The sequence below is a fragment of the Rhincodon typus genome, chromosome 29, assembly GCF_021869965.1.
Source record: "Rhincodon typus isolate 14 chromosome 29, sRhiTyp1.1, whole genome shotgun sequence".
In the NCBI taxonomy this organism is placed as follows: Eukaryota; Metazoa; Chordata; class Chondrichthyes; order Orectolobiformes; family Rhincodontidae; genus Rhincodon; species Rhincodon typus.
Genome location: NC_063360.1, coordinates 37,125,602 through 37,147,638, shown reverse-complemented (window position 1 = coordinate 37,147,638; position 22,037 = coordinate 37,125,602). Strand labels below are relative to the sequence as shown.

The window sequence follows — 22,037 nt, the reverse complement described above, 5'->3', positions numbered from 1 at the left end:
GACTTGAAACGTTAACTCTGTTTCTCTCTCCACAGGTGCTGCCAGACCTGCTGAGTTTCTCCAGCATTCGCTGTGTTTGTTTCAAATTTCCAGCAGTATTTCACATTTTATTATAGCGGGGACACTGTCCAACAAGAGCCCCTCATTCTGGAAGGTAGCTTTGACTTTGAGGAGGATGCTGGAAGAGTGAGGAGTTTTGGTCATGGAGAACAGGACTTGATAATGTTTGGATGATCCAATCAGGTCCACAGAGGCAGGAGTCCCTCTCGGATTGCTCAGGATTAGAGCACAAGGATATTAAAGTCAGAATAAGGCAACATTGAGCTGAAATGTCAATGGCGAAAAGGTGAAAGAGTTGGGAATTTGAAAGGGACAATAGCAGTAACTTGGGGAGAGTTGAATGGAAAGGGATGAAAACAACTGATACCAAGAGGAAGGGATAAAGAGAGGGCAGTTCACCTCAAAAAGGGGGAGCAGGTGTGCTGAGATAAAATTGAAATTACCGAGGATGACAAGTTGCTTACTGCACAGGCTAATGACTAAGGATATTTCCACGAGAACCTTTTGCTTGTGGATGACAGGAGCTCCCCATAAGCTGTGGCATTTACATTAGAACATAAGAACCAGGAGCAGGAATAGGCCATGCGGCCCCTCGAGCCTGCTCCACCATTCAATAAGATCGTGGCTGATCTTTCGTGGACTCAGCTCCACTTACCTGCCCGCTCACCATAACCGTTAATTCCCTTACTGTTCAAAAATCTATCTAACTGTGCCTTAAAAACATTCAACAATGTAGCCTCAACTGCTTCACTGGGCAGGGTAATTCCACAGATTCACAATCGTTTGGGTGAAGACCTTCCTCTTCAACTCAGTCATAAATCTGCTCCCCTTTATTTTGAGGCTATGCCCCCTAGTTCTAGTTTCACCAATCAGTGGAAGCAACATCCCTGCTTCTATCTTGTCTATTCCCTTCATAATTTTATATGTTTCGATAAGATCCCCCCTCATTCTTCTAAATTCCAATGAGTATAGTCCCACACTGCTCAATCTCGCCTCATAAGCCAACCATCTCAACTCCAGAATTAACCTAGTAAACCGCCTCTGCACCCTCTCCAGTGCCAGAACATCCTTTCTCAAGTAAGGAGACCAAAATTTGCAAATGTTGAATGAGAAGATTAATTGGAAGATGTGGGAGAACTCCAGTTGGTCTGAGGTCATTAAGAGCTGAGGGTGGGATTTGGATCTGGAGTCTCATGTATGTTGGACAAGGGAAGGGCGTGACAGGTACCTGAAAGATCTTAGCATTTTGTTGAGAATGTCATTACTTTCACAGTTTTATAATGTCGGGATTTCAGCTCCCGACTTCTTGATTTCCAGCTCAGTCCCATAACAATGAAGCTGCTGTGGCTAATTAGCTGAAAGTCTCCTGCAGACATGGTGGAAAAAACACTCAGTGGGACAAATGCCTATTTTTATATCAGAGCTGCAAGTTAAGATGTCAAATTGAGGGCTCTATCTGCCCTTTTCCAGTGAACAATATCGAAGGCAAACAGTGAGTTCTCCTCATGGTTCTGCCCAATTTGCAATTCCTCAACCGACACAAGTGAAGAGCATTCTCTCACCGTTCATTTCATCGCATTAGTGGGAGCTTGCTGTGCACAGATTAGTTGCTGTGTCTCCCACGTCAGAACAATGGCTGCACTTCAGAAGGACTTGATCGTGAGAGAAGGGCTGTGTGATTTCCTGAGTTAATAAATATATGAATGATTATATTTCAGAACTAATCTGCACTGACACAGCACCGTTTACTGATGGTGGGGGAGGGGTTGGTGTAACAGAGAGAATGTTATAACTGAGACACCTCTGAGTGTGGTGTGTAACATCAGTATAGAGATTTTAAGATGGCCCATCCCACCACACTGAGTTTGGAAGTGGATGTGAACAAGGTCTGGTAAAGAGGGTGCCAGGTCTGGATTGCAGTTATACCAGCAGCATTGCTGGTACCAGGGTAAGGAGGAGTGTGGAGAGTATTCATTGTCCCAGACAGACCTGCTGACCTTCCTGGATGTTAGTACCCACCCTGCAGATTGGACCCTCCCCCCCCGCTCCCGTGCAGAGAGACCTGGCTGGATGTTTTTGTGGTCGTATTTAAATCTGAAACACTTGCATCACCCTCCATCATAGGCTGCTGCTCTGAAGGATCTCACAGAATTGGAGCAGGGAACCTGGCCCTGAGCTAGTTACGGGGAGGGGGGGTTCTTTGTAAAAATGTCTGCTTTGCCCTACTAGTTAGTTTGGGCAAAGACAACCTCAACTCCTGTTCTCCATCTCCAACGTGAACATCCAATCTGAAGTGTTTTTTAATGATTAAGAATCCTTTAATGATGACGGTAGGGTCTGTAACAGACAGTGTTATAACAGAGAGTCTCACACTGAGGCTCAGTGTGACAGAGAGAGTGCTATAACGGAGAATCTTACACTAGGCTGTGGTCTGTCATGTTTTGCCACTAATTTCACTTTCTCTGTATGCTTTGGGAACCAGTTAAGACTTCTTTCCAATCATCGTGCAGAATTCCAGGACGTAATCCATCTGGATCTGCGGATTTTGCTACTTTCTTACAGGAACCTTCCCTAAATTCCTCCCATTGACTGGCCCAGCTTCCATTTTGTCAGGTGATCGATACTGTGGTCAAAGAATAGGTTTTAATGAGGATCATAAGAGAAGACCAAATGACAGGTTCTGAGAATGTTAAAACTGAGAGCTTTCTACTGGAGTTAGAGTGTAAGACCATGAGAAATAGAAATAGGAGTAGGCCATTCTGACCCTCAAGCCCACCCTCAAGCCCACTCTGCTATTCAATAGGATCATAGGCTGATCCAATATTCCTCCTGTCCACTTTTTTGTCCTTTTCCCATCAACAACCTCATCAATTAGGGAGATCTCCTGTCCATAGCCTCCAACCTGATAGTTCCACAACCCTGCACTGCCCATTTCTGTCTCCTACCCAAAATCCACAAACCTGACTGCCCCGGTCGACCCATTGTCTCTGCCTGCTCCTGCCCCACTGATCTCATCTCCTCCTACCTCGAGTCCATTCTTTCCCCTTTGGTCCGGGAACATCCCTACCTGCGTTTGGGACACAACCCATGCCCTTCAAAACTTTCAATTCCCAACCCCCAACACCTCATCATCACCATGGACGCTCAGTCCCTGTACACCTGTTTCCCCTCCGCCATGGAGGGCCTAAAAGCCCTCCACTTCTTCCTCTCCTGTAGGCCCACCCAGTCCCCCTCCACCAACACTCTCGTTTGCTTGGCGAAACTGGTCCTCACCCTCAACAATTTTTCCTTTGATTCCTCCCACTTCCTACAAGCCAAAGGGGTGGCCATGGGCACCCGCATGGGCCCGTGGTATGACTGCCTCTTTGTAGGATACGTGGAACAGACCCTCTTCAACAACTACGCTGGCACCATCAACTCACCTCTTTCTCCACTACATTGAAGACTGTATCGGTGCTGCCTCGTGTTCCCACGAAAAGCTCGAGCAGTTCATCAACTTTTCCATCAACTTCAACTGTGTCCTCAAATTCACCCAGACTATTTCTGACACCCCTCTCCCCTTCCTGGACCTCTCCGTCCCCATCTCCAATAACTGACTCACCACTGATATCCATTTCAAATCCACTGACTCCCACAACTACCTTGACTACACCTTCTCTCACCCACCCTCCTGCAAAAATTCTGTCCCATACTCACAATTCCTCCGCCTCCGCCACATCTGCTTCCAGGATGAGGTGTTCTACTCCAGGACATCCTCCTACTTTAGGGACCATAAATTCCCCTCCTCTGTTATTAAGGATGATCTCAACTGTATCTCCCCCATTTCTCACGCTTTTGTGCTCAAAACCCCTCCCCCCAACAGCAATAAGGATAGAGTCCCCTTAGTCCTCACATACCACCCCACCAACCTTTGAATACAACGCATCATCCTCCAACATTTCTGTCATCTACAATCAGACCCCACCACCAAAAAGGTATTTCCCTCCCCATCCCTGTCCGCTTTCCACAGGGACCGTTCACTCCGCGACTCCCTCGTAAGCTCCACACTCCCCACCAACTCCTCCACCACACCCGGTAGCTTTCCCTGCAACCGCAGGAGGTGCCACACCTGTCCCTACCTCATCTACTGTATCCGTTGCTCCTGATGTGGTCTCCTCTATATCAGGGAGACCAAACGCAGACTCGGGGACCGGTTCGTGGAGCATCTGCGCTCTGCCCACGCACCGACCAACCCGACCTTCCGGTTACCATCCACTTAACTCCCCCTCCCCCTCCCACTCCCCTGATGACATGTCCATCCTTGTTTTCCTCCACTGTCAGAGTGAGACCAAATGTAAACTGGAGGAACAACACCTGATATTTCACCCTGGGAGCTTACAGCCCAATGGCCTCAATATTGACTTCACCAGCTTCAAAATCTCTCCTCCCCCAACCTGTCCATCATCTGACTCACCTATTCACTCCACCCTTCCCACTGAGCAACAACAATAACCCCCTACCTGTATCCACCTATCTCCATCTCTCCTAACCTTCCCTCAGACCCACCCCCTCCTTCTATTTATTTCTGTGCTCCCCTCCCCCTCCCTCATCCTGACCAAGGGTTTCGGCCCGAAACATTGACTTTCCTGCTCCTTGGATGCTGTCTGACCTGCTGTGCTTTTCCAGCTCCACATTTATTGACTCTTGATTCCCTGACTGATCACGAATCTATCTATCTCAGCCTTAAATATACAGAAGACCTCTGCCCCCACAGCTCTCTGTGGCAAGGAGTTCCAAAGACTCACAATGCTCTAAGAAAAGAAATTCCCCCTCATTTCAGTCTTAAATTGGTATATCATTTGGTCCTAGGCTCTCCCATGAAGGGAAACATCCTCTCAGCATTTACCCTATCAAGTCCCTTAGGATCAAATATATTTCAATGAGATCACCTATCATTCTTCTTAACTCCAATGAGTAGAGGCTCGACCTGTTTAACCTTTGCTCATTAAGCAATGCCTCCATACCAGGGAGCATCCTAGTGAACCTGTGTTGGTTAGCCAATTTACTGGATGCCTTCTCCAATTGGATTATATGACCAAGAGCATGGTAAGGTGATAGACTAAATGAATATTTTACAGGAGAGAGCAAGAATGAGAGACAGAAAGGCTAAGAGAGAAAAATCCAGACCTTAGGACACTCAGCAGCTAACGTATGGTAGCCAGTGATGGAGCAGTTAAAATTGGAGAGTTCTGAGAGTCTAGAACTGGAGGAACTGTAAAATTGCAGAGGGTAATGGGCTGTAGGAGATTAAAGGAATACAGCCAGTTGAATCCGTGGAGGAAATTGAAAATGAGTGTTAGAATTTTATAATGGAGCGTCTGAGGGCCTGGGAGCTGAGTTAGATCAGCAATGATCAGGGGTGATAGGTGATGCCAATCATGCAGAATAGGCTATACAATACAGAACTTATGTTTAAATAGTTTGGAGGATGGGAGGCTGACCAGGAAAGTTTTAGACTAGTCAAGTCAATACTCAGGGTGAAACAAAGGCACACTGAGGATTTCAGCAGTAGATAAACTGAGAAACTTACGCTACATCTGAGCTGTGTCCTTAACAGTTGCCAGGAATCTCTGGTCTTTTAATTGTAAAACAAAGTGACTGATACAGATTTATTGCTCTGTGATTAAGTCATGTATCACACTTACTATTTTGAATTGAAATAGATTAGATTAGGGACTCAGAGAATTGAAAAGGATGACTTTCTACTGATAACAAGTTGTTGAGAGATCTGACTCATTTTTAATGTGGCTGGAGGAGTTTGTCATCAATGTTCCCAATCAGAGAGTCTCCCAGGAGTTAATTGATGTTTCATTTGAGTAAAATGGAAATGATTATGAAGGGAAGGCTGAAGTTTCATCAGAATCAATAAAATTGCAATTCACATTCAAGTTCCATACCTGAGCTGCTCTTTTCTCCTTGTTGACTGATGATGTTCTCTGACTACTGAGCTTCAAGTATAACTATCATCAAATCTACTCAAACCCAAAGAACCTGATGTACAGCAGTTGTCCTGATGGGATTACACTTGCGAGCTGGAAGCTTAACTGAATTCACCCACATCACCCAACATCGCTTCAGAAAAAAAAATTTTGTACTCATTTATTGCTTTGTTTGTTAGTATCTAATAGGGTCTATTAATGAATATTACATATCTAGTATTTAAAAGCAACAAGACCATAAAACAATAGGTGCAGAAATAGACCATTCAGCCCATTAAAGATCTGTCTGCCTCAGCCTTGAATAGGCTTAACGACTCACCCTCGACAGCCCTCTACGGTAAAGAATTTCATGGATTCACTGCCCTTGGAGAGAAAAAAAATCCTCCTCATCTCTGTCTTAAATGGGCAACCTGTTATTCTGAGACAATGCGCTCTGGTTCTAGATTCTCCCACAAGGGAAACAGCTTTTCTGCATCTACTCTATCAAACCTCCTAAGAACCTTATATGTTTCAATAAATTTTTCTCTCACTTTCTTTGGGAAACTTCGTTGGCATTGATGAATTGTACTGAACGGTCTGTTTCTGTGCTATAGGATTCTGCCTCTATGACTCTATAAGCCCAACTACTCAACCGCTCCTCCTAAGATAGTCCCACCATCCACAGGTACAGTCCATGGACCTTCTCTGGAGTGCCTCCAATGCTGGTATATCTTTCCTTGGTCATAGTATTCTAGCTGCAATCTGATTAGTGCCTTGTATAATTTTAGCAAGAACTCTACTTTTACTCCAGGTAAACAGGCATTGGGTATTGATTAGAGAATTACACTGACATGTGTACTATCCCCAGTTTAAAATTGGTCATTGGTTTTTGCAAAAGTGGAAAGCCGTGGTGGCCATGACTATACTTCCAGGCCCGGAGATCTGGGTTCAGGTCCCACCTGCCCTGGAGTTGTGCCATTTCAATTCTGAACAGGATGCTTAAAGATATTTATGAAGAACAGCCAGCCAGCACTAGGGTGGGATTGTTTAGAGCGGCTGCGTTAGCTCTGTGGCAGGCCAGACTTGGTGTATTTTTTTACAAATAGGTTTAAAGATCCTCTAATATATTTATGGGATTTTGCTGTGCAAAAATTGGCTACTGTTTTTCCTGTGTGACTTTATTTCAAAAAAAGTATTTAATTGGCTGTAAAGCATGTTGGAATGTCCTGAGATCATGACAGGTGCCATGTAAATGCAATTTCTTTCTATTCACCCTTCCCCACTTCTCTGACCGAGTGATATGGAGGTAAATAATTATGTTCTTGCTCAGAATAGAATCATGCAATTTGACAAACTCTGACTCCAGCATGTGCAGTTCTTACTATCTCTGAAATCAATGTGGGCCTTTTGTGCTTCTGAGCTACAGCCTGCCGTGAACCTCCCCTGAGAGGAATCCAAAGGCCATGTCTAATTTCCTTTCTTTGTGTGGATCTGAATTGTACCCCGATGACTGATCCCCTGTCTGTATGTATCCTGCAAGCTGGTGACAGCTAAAACAAAGCTACAACTATCTGATAATCTTATAGCTCAGAAACAAGCGTTGGGTCTGCACTGATTGCTTTAGAGAGCTGTCAGATTGGTTCCACTTCTCTGCTCTATTCCCAAAGTTCTGCATTTTCTCTTTTTCCCCTTTCAATTCCTTTTTTGAAAGCTACGATTGAATTTGCTTCCACCGCCCTTTCGGACAGCACGCGCCAGATTACAATGACTCACTACGTCAAAAGCCTCTCTTCATCGCTCCCCTGATTCTTTTGCCAATTTCCTTCAGTCTGTGTCCTCACTTTACTGTTAGTCCCGCTCTTGGAAGCACATTCCCATTATATATTGGGCACAGTCAATTCAAGTCATCCTTCCTCCTGTAAGTGAGCTGTGTTCCAATCACAGTTAATTGACATGGGTCACCATTGTCTCTTCAAATCCCTTTCTCCTTTGTCTCTCACTGTCCAATTTAATCTTGACTGTCAACGCAAACACACAAACTGAATTCCAAAACATCAAGATTCTCTGTGTGCAGATGTTTCTCCTGCCTGGTCCAAATGTCTTAAATCAATCTTAGAGAGGATACACAGCACATAAACAGGACATTGGCTCTCTAACAACAGTGTTTATGTTCCACATGAGTTCCCTCCCATTTCTCTTCATCTCACCCTATTACCAGACCTTTTAACTCCTTTCTCCCTGATCGACTTATCTAGCTTTCCCTGAATCTAACCTATTCGTCTCAATTTGACAGAGCGAGTGGGAGGGTGGAAGGATTTGGAGAGATGCTGGGATCAGTATAGGTCAGCTATCACTCTCAATGCTGCCAGATTCCATTATTAATTTTTATATATGATTTTAATGTGCTGAATCAAGCTGATAAATAGTCACAACAATTTCCAATCATTATCTTCAACGTTTAGTGTTTCCCCTGTGATATACCATCTCTTACAGAGGGAAAATTGGGACTTTAAAGAAAACAGGAATAATTTTCAGATCCCTGCATCATCTCCTTCATTATTCATTCACAGGATGTGGGTGTTCCTGGTTGAGCAAGCAGTTATTATCCATCCTTAATTGCCTTTTGAGAAGGTGGTAGTGGGTTTTATTGATTGAAAACAGTCATAGAATGATGCAACTCAGAAGGAGGCCACTCAGCCCATCATGTTCATGTTGGTCTTTTGCAGGCCTCTTCTATTAGTTCCACCTTATGCTTCTCTTCAAGTTTTTTTCAAATTCTCTTTTGAACGTCATTACTGAATCTGCTTCTAATATCCTTTCAGACAGTGTCAGAAGTCACGTGGTACCAGGTTATAGTCACCTGACAAAGGAGCAGTGCTCCGAAAGCTTGTGTTTTCAATTAAACCTGTTGGACTGAAACCTGGTGCTGTGTGATTTCTGACCTTGTCCACCCCAGTCCAACTCCAGCACCTCCACATCATGGCCTTCAGACAGTGCTCTTCACATCCTAACAGCTCTCCATGTAAAGAAAGTTTCCTCATGTTACTTCTGGTTCTTTGGTCAATCAAAATATGTTCCATTGAAGTTCAATTTGATGTACCTTTTGTCGTTTTCAATACGTTAGCTCATGTCACACATACCACAGACCGTCTCTATAAAACACTGGTTAGGCTACAGCTGGAGTACTGTGTGTGGTTCTGGACACCACACTATAGAATTGCACTGGAGGGGGCACAGAGGAAATTCACTAAGATGTTGCTGGGATGGAGGGCCAGAGCTATGAGTAAAATTGGATAGATTGGAGATGTTTACCCTGGAACAGTGAAGATAGAGAGAGGATTTGATAGAATTGTATAAAATTCTGAGGGGCATAGATAGGGTGGATAGGAAAGCACTTGTAACAGTAGTGGAGGGACAAAAACTAATGGATATAGATTTAAATAAGAAGTAGAAGCCTAAGAGAAGAGGTAAGGTGAATTTCTTTTCCATCTTCTGCATATCCCAAGAGAGCTGGGAATCTGGAATTCATTGCCTGAAAGGGTGCCTGAGTCAGAAAATGTCATAACATTTAAGCAGTATTTAGATATTCACTTGTGTTGCCATAGCCTTCAGGGCTATGGGTCAAGAGCTGGAGAATGGGAGGAGTGTGGTCAGATCTTTGTTGACTGGTGTGGACACAATGAGTCTCCTTCTGTGCTGTAAACATTTGAGACTATGAGAGTTGGGTTAATATTGAGCCAAGGATGTGGAAGCTTATTAATGACCTTGTATGCTAATGTGACATTGGACTTACATATACAGTCTGGGTTATGTGCTTACTTAGATCACTGTTATAGTAAATACATAGTTGACTAACTAACTCACTGGAAGACGAACAGACAGGCTGAATGACTGAGTGCTGAACACAGAGCAAGACGGAAATCTCTTACACTAGAGTGTCTTGATGTCATCTAGCTGTCTTAAAGGGTTAGTGTCTTTCTGAGCTCTGTACAACACACATACTTCTGCGCCTGAAAACATCCACTAGTCCATTTGAGCAAATGTCCAAACATTTGGTCCCAACATTTAGTAAGTGTCTTGGGGAGAGAAGGCATTGTCCTGGGCCTCTGTATCGCTTTACTCACATGGAGTCAGTCCTTCTTCTGTGATAATCTGGTCCTCATAATTGTGAACATATGGCAGTATGTGAAATACCTGGTGCCTCATCAATAAACCTTGAGGAATACACCCTAACCAATTAGTAGCAATGCATGAAAAACTACTGTTTTCCATTGCTACCTATAACCTTGCATGTATTGTTCAGCTCTTTCTGCCCTTTGCTTTTGGAATATACCATGTCCTCTGGATTTAACTTTACTTCTAAGGACCTTATATGATGCCATTAAGCTTCCCAATTTTTCCCCAAAATCCAGCCTTAAAGAATGCCCTACTACAAGTATGCAGGGTGTTCACATACACAAAAAAATGTGGAATTAATTATAGTCTGTTCCCAAGCTCCCAAGTGAGGGCGATGGTATTATCACTGGACTGTGATAGAGTCATACAACACAGAAACAGACTCTCTGGTCCAACTCGTCCATGCTGACCAGATAGCCTAATCTGATCTAGTCCCATTTGCCAGCATTTGGCCCATATCCCTCTAAACCCTTCCTATTCATATACCCATCCAGATACTTATTAAATGTTGTAATTGTACCAGCCTCCACCATTTCCTCTGGCAGTTGATTCCACACAGAGGTCCAGGTAATGTTCTGGGGACCCCGCGTTCAAATCCTGCCACAGCAGCTGGTGGATTTGAATTCAATAAAAAGTCTGGAATTAAGAATCGCTGATGACCATGAATTGATTGCTGGAAGAACCCATCTGGTTCTCTAATGTTCTTTAGGGAAGAAAACTGCCACCCTTACCTGGTTTGGCCTACATGTGACTCCAGACCCACAGCAATGTGGTTGTCTCATAACTGGCCAATTAGGGATGGACAATAAATGCTGGTCCAGCAGTGAATCCCACATCCTGTGAATGAATCATAAAAAAAGAACCTGGTGAGTCATTGTCCAAGGAATTTTTGTATTTCATCAAAAAATAATTGAAGTGGATTGTAAACCCAACTATCTGCAGTGAGATCTTCACATGGACTGCCCAGGAAGGTACCTATTTAGAAGTTGGTTGATTTACTAAGCTTTTAAGCAGCATCTCACATTCTAATTAAAAACCGAAAGAACTGCGGATGCTGTAAGTCAGGAACAAAAACAAAGTTGCTGGAAAAGCTCAGCAGGTCTGGCAGCATCTGTGAAGAAAAAAATCAGCGTTAACGTTTCGAGTTCTGAGGAAGGGTCACTGGACCTGAAACATTAACTCTGGTTTTCCCTTCACAGACGCTGCCAGACCAGCTGGGCTTTTCCAGCAACTTTGTTTTTGTTCTCACATTCTAATGTTCCACTACAACATTAGGGTCCTCAAAGAGGTAGTTAGTGAAATAGCTGATGTGGCAGTTTTAATTTTCCAACATTTCCTAAATTTGGTGAAGTTTATATTAGATTGGAAAGTAGCAAATTTGACTGCTTTATTCAAAAAGAAGGAAGGAAACTACAGGCCAGTTACTTTAACATCTGTCAGAAAGAAAATTCTGGAAGCTTTAAGTGAGACAGCAGAGCAACATACCTTGAAAATTTCAAGAAAGTTAGGAAAATCAACGGTTTTGTGAAAAGGAAGCCATGTTTAGCCATGAGTTCTTTGAGAAAGTAAAATGAGCTGTGGATGAAAGGGAACCAGTGGATAGATTCTACTTAGATTTTCAGAAGGCATTTGATAAGGTGCCACATCAAAGGCTATTGCAGAAAATAAAAGCTGATGGCATAGAGGGTACCATATTGATATGGACAGATGATTGGCTGAATGGCAGGAAACAGAAGGTAGGCAAAAATGGGTCATTTTCTTTTTGTCAAAATGTAATGGGTGGTGTGCCACAGGGGTCAGTGCTGACACCTCCACTTGCAGGTTTATACAAATGAGTCATAGTTGAATGGGGAAGACTGGAAGAACACAGCAGGCCAGGCAGCATCTGGAGGAAAGGAACAGTCAACGTTTCGGGTATTACCCTTCTTTAGGACTGGATGTGGGGGGGTAGAGGGAGCTGCAGATAAAGGGAGAGAAGGGGTGAAGGTAGAATGGTGGTGATAGGTGGACACTGGTGGTAGGTACAACCTGGTTGGTCGATTGGAGGAATGAATCCAGTTGGTGGCTGGAAGGGAGAGTCAGTAGGTGGAATGGGAGGAAGGAGGTGGGGCTGGAAGGGGAGCCAAGGGATGGGTGGGAAGGTTATTTGAAATTGGAGAACTCAATGTTGAGTTCTCTGGGCTGTAGGGTGTCCAGGCGGAAGATAAGATGTTGTTCTTCAAATTTGCGTTCTGAGTCACTGTGACACTGGGGGAGGCTGAGGACAGACATATTGGAGGGGGAGTCGGGCGTGGAGTTGAAATGGGTGGTGACCAGGAGGTTAGGTTGGCCATTATGGGCCAGGTGAAGATGCTCGGTGAAACGGTCCCCTCGTCTACGTTTGGTCTCACCGACGTAGAGAGGAGCACCGGATGCAATAGAGTAGGTTGGAGGAGATGCAGGTGAAGCTCTGTCTCACCTGGAAGGACTGTTTCGGGCCTTGAATGGAGATGAGGGCAGGTGTTGCATCTTTTACTGATGTGGTCTTTTTCTCCCAATGTGTTCTTCTCTACATCAGTGAGAGCAAACATAGACAAGGTGACTGTTTCACCGAGCATCTCTACCTGGCCCATAACAGCCAACCTAACTTCCCAGTGACCACCCATTCAACTCCCTGTCCCACTCCCCCTCCAACATGTCTGTCCTCAGCCTCCTCCAGTGTTGCAGTAACTCAGAACGTAAATTTGAAGAACAACACTTTATCTTCCACCTGGGTACCCTACAGCTCAGAGGTCTCAACATTGAGTTCTCCAATTCCAAATAACCTTCCCACTCAACCCCTGCTTCCTCTTCCAGCCCCACCTCCTCCCTTCCATTCCACCTCTGACCCCCCCTTCCAGCCACCAACTGGATTCATCCCTCCCATCGACCAACCAGGTCATACCTACCACCAGTGTCCACCTACCACCAACATTCTGCCTTCACCCCTTCCCCCGCCCCGTCCTCTTTATCTGCAGCTCCCCCTGCTCCCAGTCCCGAAGAAGGGTAATACCTGAAACGTTGACAGCTCCTTTCCTCCAGATGCTGCCTGGCCTGCTGTGTTCTTCCAGCCTCTTGTTTGTCTACCTTGGATTCCAACATCTGCAGTTTTTTTGTCTCTTAAAATAACTAGCCATTTTTGCCTTTAAACTTCCATCTCCTGATGTCGATAACACCTTTTTAATATATTGATTGGAGAAGTTAGGTCTTGTTAAAGGGATATAATGTCTGGATTGCGTGTGAACTGTAGATCTGCTGACTCCCCAAAAACAATTACTTTTCCATGTTCCATGGGCAGTTCTATCCTGTTAGTAGATGTTCCACATATCAGTAAGGCTATCTCAGTTGATACTATGTCTATGCTGATTAAATGGTTTGCCTCGGCTCCTTTACAGTGATTTTTTGGAGCAGTTTCAGCACTCTGTTATCTTGAAACCTGAAGCAGGTGAACTCTCAATTTCTTCAATCTTACTTTGATCTTTATGATTAAAAGATTCTAGGTAACATTTTAAGTAATCCACACCACACACTGTGAATGTGCATCCACTGTCTAACACAATGCAATTGAATGAGTCTCTGGTATTCGTTACTGACCTGAAGGTTCTTATAAGTAGTGGAATTTCCTCTCCCTGATCAGTGTCACCATCTTCTCCTTCCAAACCTTAAACGTCATGTGTAATTTCAAAAACCTTGTTAACCCATTTCAGACAAATCATTGCATAATGATGTTTTGATGCATGTTGACCAAAAGCCTGAGCACTCCCAGCATTCATTCTTCTGCCATGGTTCCCCAAACCCTATTGCTGACATAATAGCCAGAGTCACTTCTATCCTCATTCCTTCTGATTATGATTCTCCTTTCATATTGACAGTTTCGGCCTGAGTCTGGTGAGTTTTACCTTGCTGCTACTATTCAATTCTCCTTTCTTTGCATTACTGCTTATTCTCCATTTGAATCTGGAGGGAATGTTTTCCCAGGATTTTTTAAGGATTAAGAGCATAAAAAATAGGAGCAGGAACAGGCCAACTGGCCCCTCGAGCCCGGTCTACCATTCAGTAAGATCATGGTTGATCTTTTTGTGGATTCAGCCCCACCTATACACCTACTCACCGTAATCCTTAATTCCTTTATTGTTCAAAAATCTATCTTTGCCCTAAAACATTCAACGAGGTAGCCTCAACTGCTTCACTGGGCAGATTCACAACCCTTTGGGTGAAGAAGTTCTTCCTCAACTCAGTCCTAAATCTGCTCCCCCTTATTTCGAAGCTATACCCCCTTGTTCTAGTTTCACCCATCAGTGGAAACAACCTGCAGGGCTGGATGAACACAGCAGACCAAGCAGCATCATAGGAGCAGGATGCTGCTTGGCCTGCTGTGTTCATCCAGCCCTGCACCTTGTTGTCTCGGATTCTCCAGCATCTGCAGTTCCTACTATCTCTGAGTGGAAACAACCTCCCTGCTTCCATCTTATCTATTCCCTTCATAATTTTAAATGTTTTTATGAGATTCCCTCTCATTCTTCTAAATCCCAATGTGTATATTCCCAGTCTACACAATCTCTCCTCATAAGCCAGCCCTCTCAATTCCCTCACACTTCCTCTGTGTCCTCTGCAGTGCCAGTGCATCCATTTTCAAGTAAGGAGACCAAAGGCATCTGACACTCTGTTCCTAAAGTTTGTATCTTTCTGAAAACCCAACTCCAGTGAATACTCAGAGTTTATCCATATTTGACACAGTCCAGCAATTTAAAGGCAAGCCCTGCATTAAGAACTTTCAACTAGAATTTTTACAATCTTGCAGATATTCTGCTAAATTGCATTGTGTATTCTTCTACAGTATATCCACCCTGCCTTCTAAATTATCAATATCTGACAATGCCTTATATTATTCGACAGATCACCTTTCTGCATTTTTAATTTCTGCATTTCTAAATGTCCAATTTGCTGAACCATAACTGTGAGCATATTTTACACCTGATCTTGTTTCTCTTAGAAAGTGACGGTGCCAAGGTTATATCTTGCTTTTTTGTCTGGATGAATATGTAACCTATGGCCACATACTCATTTCATCTTTCCATTGATCTTAATGTTCAGTTTCTGTAGTAAATGCATATTTACACTCAAGGATTTTGAGGAACTGGATTATAGAACTGTTTAAGCATTCTGGATTTAATGGATTTTGAAAGGATACGGAGTTGTGTGTAATTACTGAAGCCAAGAGTTTAATATTTACAGTAAGGGATCTGCTTTTTGTTAGATGCCATGTAACTTTGGAAAGTAGACAAGACAAGGCTTTGAAGGGAGATAAGAGATGGGTTTTATGGCTTTAATTACTTGACAAAGCTGGTTTGGGAGAGATGTGACTTGTACTGAAGGTTGCCTAGCAACAGCCTCAGAAATAAAGTTGCTGTTTCAGTACACACCTAGGTGGGTCAGTTGAATGAAAGTCCCTTCCATCTGGATCCTAGCCACTTGGTGAGACAGAAAACAAGACACCTTTCTTTGTGGAGAAAGTTTATTAACTGTTCAATCTTACAGCTCCCTCCATACACTAGTTGCAGCTTCTCCCCCTTTATTCCCCCTCAGTCAATTAATTCATTAATTAACCCAATCACCCATTTAACTACTTGCTATATTAACTCAGCATCCACTCTGTCAAGCCTCTGCAAAATCTTCTTTGTTTCAACAAGATCGCCTCATTCTCCTTGTATTCAAAGAGGCCCATAAGACCATAAGATAGACAGGTAGAATTAGGCTACTTGGCCCATTGAGTCTGCTCCACCATTCAATTATGGCTGAAATGTTTCTCAACCCCATTCTCCTGCCTTCTCCCCTTAACCTTTAATCCCCTGTTTAATCAAGAACCTGTCAATCTCTGTGTTAAATAAGTCAATAATTTGGCCTCCACAGCCTTCTGCGACAATGACTTCCACAGATTCACCACCCTCTGACTGAAGAAATTCCTCCTCATCTCAGTTATAAAGGCTCATCCCTTCACTCTGAGGCTGTACCCTCGAGCCCTAGTCTCTCCCACCAATGGAAACATCTCCTCCATGCCCTCTCTATCCAGGCCTCTCAGAGGAAGGTGCAAACTGCTTAACCTTTCCTAATAAAAGAACCCTTACATCCCAGGAATCAGCCCAGTGAATCATCTCTGACTCATTCTAATGTATATATATTCTCCTAAAGTAAGCTGACCAAAAGTGTGTGCAATACATTTGGTGTAGTCTCATTAATGTTCTGTATATTTGTAAGAAGACATTCCTACTTTTATACTCCATCCCCTTTGCAATAAAGACCAACAATTGTGCTTGCCTTCCTATTTGTTTGCTGTAACTGCATACCAACATTTAGTGATTCACATAGAAAGACACCTAAATTCCTCTGTACTGCAGCATTCTGTGTCAATTTAAATAATATTCTGCTTTTAGGTTCTGAGAACCAAAGTTGATAAGTTCTCATTTTCCTACATTATATTCCATCTGCCAACTATTTACTCAATCAATTAACATATCATTATCTTTTTGCAGACTCTTTGTATCCTTATCACAACTGGCTTTTCTGTAAACACATAACCACACACGCACGCACACGCACACACACACACATGCGTGCAAACAAACACGTACACACAAACAAACACGCGCACACACGCACGCACACACGAATGCACACAAACATGCACACACACGTGCACATGCACATATGTGCACAAGCAAACACACGCATACACAGATGCGTGCGCACACATGCATACACCCATGTGTGCACATGCACACACATACACACGCACACACACGGACACACACATGCGCATGCACACACACGTGCACACACACACACAAATGAACTCAAACATGCGCGCGCGCACACAAGTGCATGCTCACACGTGCGCACATGCAGACACATGCGCGTGTACACACATGCACATGCACACACATATGCGCACACGCACATACATGCGCACACACATGCGCACACACACATGGCGCGCACACACACACACAGAGCGACATACACACAGACACACGGACATACCTACCCACACAGACACACAGGCACAGACACACACACACACATGGATAGAGACACATACACAGCCACAGACACACACACTCAAATAAGACCTAGAGCGGAAGTAGACCATTCAGCCCATTGTGTCCTCCACTGCCATTCAATGACAGAATTTGCATGACACCAGGTTATAGTCCAACAGGTTTATTTGAAATCACAAGCTTTCAGAGTGTTGCTTCTTCTTCAGATGAAATCACCAGATGAAGGAGCAGTGCTGTGAAAGCTTGTTATTCCAAATAAACCTGTTGGACTATAACCTGGTGTCGTGTGATTTCTGACTTTGTCCACCCCAGTCCAACACTGGCACCTCTACATCATGGCCATTCAATGAGATCATGGCTGATCTGATAATTCTCAACATTGCCCCATAACCCTTGGTTGTCCTTAATTATTAAAAATCTGTCTACCTCAGTCTTGAATATACACGATGACCCAGCTTTGACAGTCCTCTGAGGTAAAGCATTCCACAGATTCACAGATTAATCTGAGGGAAGGAATTCTTCCCCATCTTTGTCCTAACTGGGCAACCCCTGCTCTGCGATTATGCCCTCTGGTCCTAGACTCTCGCATTATCCTGTCAAGTCACCTAGAAATTATGCATGTTTCAATAAAGTCACCTCTCATTCTTCCAACGTCCCATGAACAGAAACCAAAACCACACAAACTCTCCTTATAAGACAGTCCCTCCATACCTGGTATCAGCCTAGTGAACATTCCCTGGACTGTCTTCAATTCTAGCATATCTTTCCTTAGACAAGGGGCCCAAAACTGTTCACAGTTACAGCTGTGGTCTGACTAGTGTCTTGTATAGTTTTAGCTAGACTTCCCTATTTTTATACTTCATTCCCTTGGAAATAAGGGCTTACTTTCCATTTGCCTTCCCTATTACCTGCTCAACTTCTTTCCAAATGAGTTCACCTCCCACTGCCACTATAGAAGGCCATGACAATGTTAAATACAGAAGTTGCCCATTGATGTCGTCCTCTCCAGCTTTTCATTGTAAGTTGTTTTAGTGCTTCTACACAGTTTTATTGATTATCTAAACCCTCTAATCTACTCACTGTACAAGAATTATTGCCTTGTCCACAGGCCAATCAATTGTGCATAGACTTACAATATGTGGGTAGTTTCATCAACATGTGAATCTTATTCTTCAGCACAGAGTTTTTGATGTATTACAGTTAGTCATGACACATTGACTCAGTTTTGGTTAAGACCAAATAATGAGCCAGCAACGCATGGAATATTGTCTGGGCGGCTTATTCTTCGATGACCTTGGATCTTCTCTCGTCTTTCTACTATCGCCCTTTTAATCCCAACGTCACAGATACCTTTCCACTGGTCTACAATTTGGCCTTGGCTTCTTAGCTCATTGGTCACTCTCTCCCTTTGATCTTTGAATCAGAAGGCCATGTGTTTGAGCTCCATTCCAGAGGTGTTGGTCCAGAACTCAGGAGAACACTTGCAGGGCAGTAGTGAAGCAGTGCTGCATTGTTGCAGGTATCGTCTTTTGGATGCAACGTAAAACTGTTTAAAAACAAGATACTGTGGATGCTGGAAATTTGAAACAAGCACAGAAAGTGCTGGAGAAACTCAGCAAGTCTGACAGAATCTATAGGGAGGGAAACAGAGTTAAATTTTTGAGTCCGGTATGACTCAAGGTGTTGTAAAATAGGTTATTTTTTATAGTTTGATAGAGGCACAGGAGGAGCAAGAGGCCAGATGGTATAGATGCCCAGTGCAAAAGACAAAGGAGTTGTTAATAGTGCAGAAAGAAAAATAGCGATGTTAATGGGTGTAAATTAATGTGTGAAAGGGAGAGAATGCATCTCTGCTACTAAGAGCAAAGTAAAGAAGATAAAACCATTTGCCATTTTCACCTTAGATGACTTTGAAAGATCCTATGATACTCATTTGAACAAGCAAATTTTCCCTCATCCCTTGCTCAATATTTATCCCTCAAGCAGTTGCAACATAAAAATTTTTGTTCTGTATTGTCATGCATTCAAATATTTGTGTGGTCACATGTTCATATGATTTTCTTTAATCCACTTGAAGAGGGCATTGCTGACTGGACCAGAATTAATTACCCATTTCTACTTACCCTCGAGAAGTTGGTGGTGATCTGTTGTGCTTGGATGGATGCACATTTAGAAAATTACTATTGTCTTACCATATCATAGGACTGTTCGCTCATTAGAGAGAGATAACTGGTCAAGAGAGTGGTAGCACAGTGGCTCAGTGGTTAGTGCTGCTGCCTCACAGTGCCAGGGACCTGGGTTCAATTCCACACTTGGGCCATGGCAAATTACCCTGTAGTGTCCAGGGATGTGCAGGCTAGGTAGATTAGCCGTGGGAAATGCAGGGGTTACAGAGATATGTCGATCTGGGTGAGATGCTTTCGGAGGGTTGCTGTGGACTTGATAGGCCAAATGGCCTGCTTGCTCACTGTAGGTATTCTGCGGTGGTGGTTTGACCTGAGGGTCACCACACCTTAGGTGAGGGGAGAAGTTGAGGAGGCGAATCCTTCATGGTAACCTCAGCTAGGAACTGAACACATGCTGTGAGCATCACAAATCAGCCAACTGCTGACAAGCCCCCTCCACATTTGATAAAAACCGAAAGAACTGCGGATGCTGTAAATCAGGAACAAAAACAAAGTTGCTGGAAAAGCTCAGCAGGTCTGGCAGCATCTATGAAGGAAAAAAGAGTTTACGTTTCGGGTCCGGTGACCCTTCTTCAGTTCTCGAAATGTTAACTCTTTTTTCGAGACCTGAGGAAGGGTCACCGGACCTGAAATGTTAACTCTGTTCTTTCCTTCACAGATGCCGCCAGACCTGCTGAGCTTTTCCAGCAACTTTGTTTTTGTTCCCTCCACATTCACATGGTTGTTCAAGTACTCACTTGTGAAAACAAAAGTATATCATATGTGCTTGATCAGATTCTTATCACTTTGCATGTTTGTGAGTAATGAAAATATTTGCAAATTATGTTTCCAATTAGCGTTCTCTCACATCCCCTACCACGGTAAGAGTGCACTATTTCTTTTGCTACTTTTGTCCTCTCCTAACCCCTTTTGTTTTCCCATTTTTTGCCAGAGAATCAAAGACTCACTGGATCTGCTGTCACTGGGTCAGCCGTCCATGTTTGGCCTGGTGAAGAGACACTCATCGGGAGCACTGCAGCTGCCTCCATTGTCCTGGCGACAGTCTACACTCTATGAGGGTTATAGACCACCAAAAGAAGACCAGGGCCTGAGGCTCATTGTCCCTGTACAAGACGAAACTTCGTCTGCTGCAGCACAGAACAGCAGCCCCAGGTAAGGGAGAAGTGTCACTCTGTTCTTCACTGTGTGAAATATCTCAGAGATGCCTGTTCTTTGACAATGAGACTTTTGGTGTGCACACACTGGTGGTGTATCTACCCGTAGCGTGTGTAAATGATATGTGTTTGGAAATGCACAGATGTAGATATCTTTATTCAACCTTGACGTACTGGCTGACTTGTTGCGGTCATAAACTGTTGTAAGTCATGATGTGGAAATGCCGATGTTGGAGTGAGGTAGACAAAGTCAAAAGTCACACAATACCAGGTTAAAGACCAACACCTGATGAAGGGGCACCGCTCCGAAAGCTTGTGATTTTAACTAAACCTGTTGGACTATAACCTGGTGTCATGTGACTTCTGATTCTGTTGTAAGTGGCTTTGTGTCCAATCTGTGGGGCAGCCATTAAACACCTCAGTGTATCATGAAATCAGGAATGCAGCAGTTAAAAGTAAATGGATTTTCATAACCGTAAGAAATCCGGCTGGAGGAAGAAACAGCATGGAAGAAGGTAACAACAACAATGAAAAAATACAGCTGCAGCTTTGAATCCCTGGCACAAGGAGAAACCATTAAACAGTAATACTTGGAAAGGAACATACTGGTCGAACTGGTCATCCAGCTCGAAGCATACAAGGAAAGTTAAACAGTCTGTGCTTTATGTAGGAAAAAAATTACAGCAGACGCTGGAATCTGTCCTGAAAACAAAACATACTGGAAATCACAGCAGGTCAGGCAGCCTCCGTGGAGAGAGAGCAAGCTGACATTTTGAGTCCAGATGACTCTTCATCAGAAACGTTAGCTTGCTCTCTCCCTGTGGATGCTGCCTGTCCCGCTGTGATCTCCGGCTTTCGTTGTTTTCAGTCTGCATTCTCCAGTTTGCAGCTTTCTCTTTTTTGTGGGGGAGGGCGGTCGATGTGATGTTGTTTGGGTCAAAATGGATTTATGTTTTCCATCTTCCTGGAAATGAGAGGAGATATGACTAAAAGATAGGTCTTTATCCACTCTCAGTGTCAAAATTATGAAAAAGCAATGGATTTATTTAAGAGATTTGAGCTTGTAAGAGTTGTAGTCCTGCTATCAGTGCTGGGGAACATGTGCTATAAGCTGTCTTTCAGTCTAGATCTCACTGAGGAATTGAACAGCAAGACAAATGTGATGTTGTTTCACATTAATCTTTCTTATGAATAGTATTTATTTAAAATTAGATCTCAGAGGGAAAGGAAGATGATTAATGAGTATGTAACTGCAATGATGTGTTCATTGTGTTCATAACTGAATCTATAAAACTATTAGACACTACAACAATATCAGGCCATTCGGCTCATCGAGTCTGCAGTGCGAATCAGTGAGATCATGGTTGATAATCCTCAATTCCATTGTGTGTGTGTGTGTGTGTGTGGTGGTTGTGTGTGTGTGTGTGTGTG

General features: G+C 43.6%; 1 protein-coding gene across 2 annotated transcripts in view; it reads left to right on the top strand.

Annotated features, from left to right (window-relative positions):
• The window catches only part of LOC109921827 (cAMP-specific 3',5'-cyclic phosphodiesterase 4C-like), a 271,818-nt gene that overhangs the window by 15,221 nt on the left and 234,560 nt on the right, over positions 1–22,037 (top strand). For both annotated transcript variants that reach the window (XM_048614248.1, XM_048614247.1), the window contains exon 2: positions 20,384–20,604. In XM_048614248.1, the coding sequence (XP_048470205.1) occupies positions 20,384–20,604 (221 nt within the window). The remainder of the gene's footprint in view (positions 1–20,383; positions 20,605–22,037) is intronic.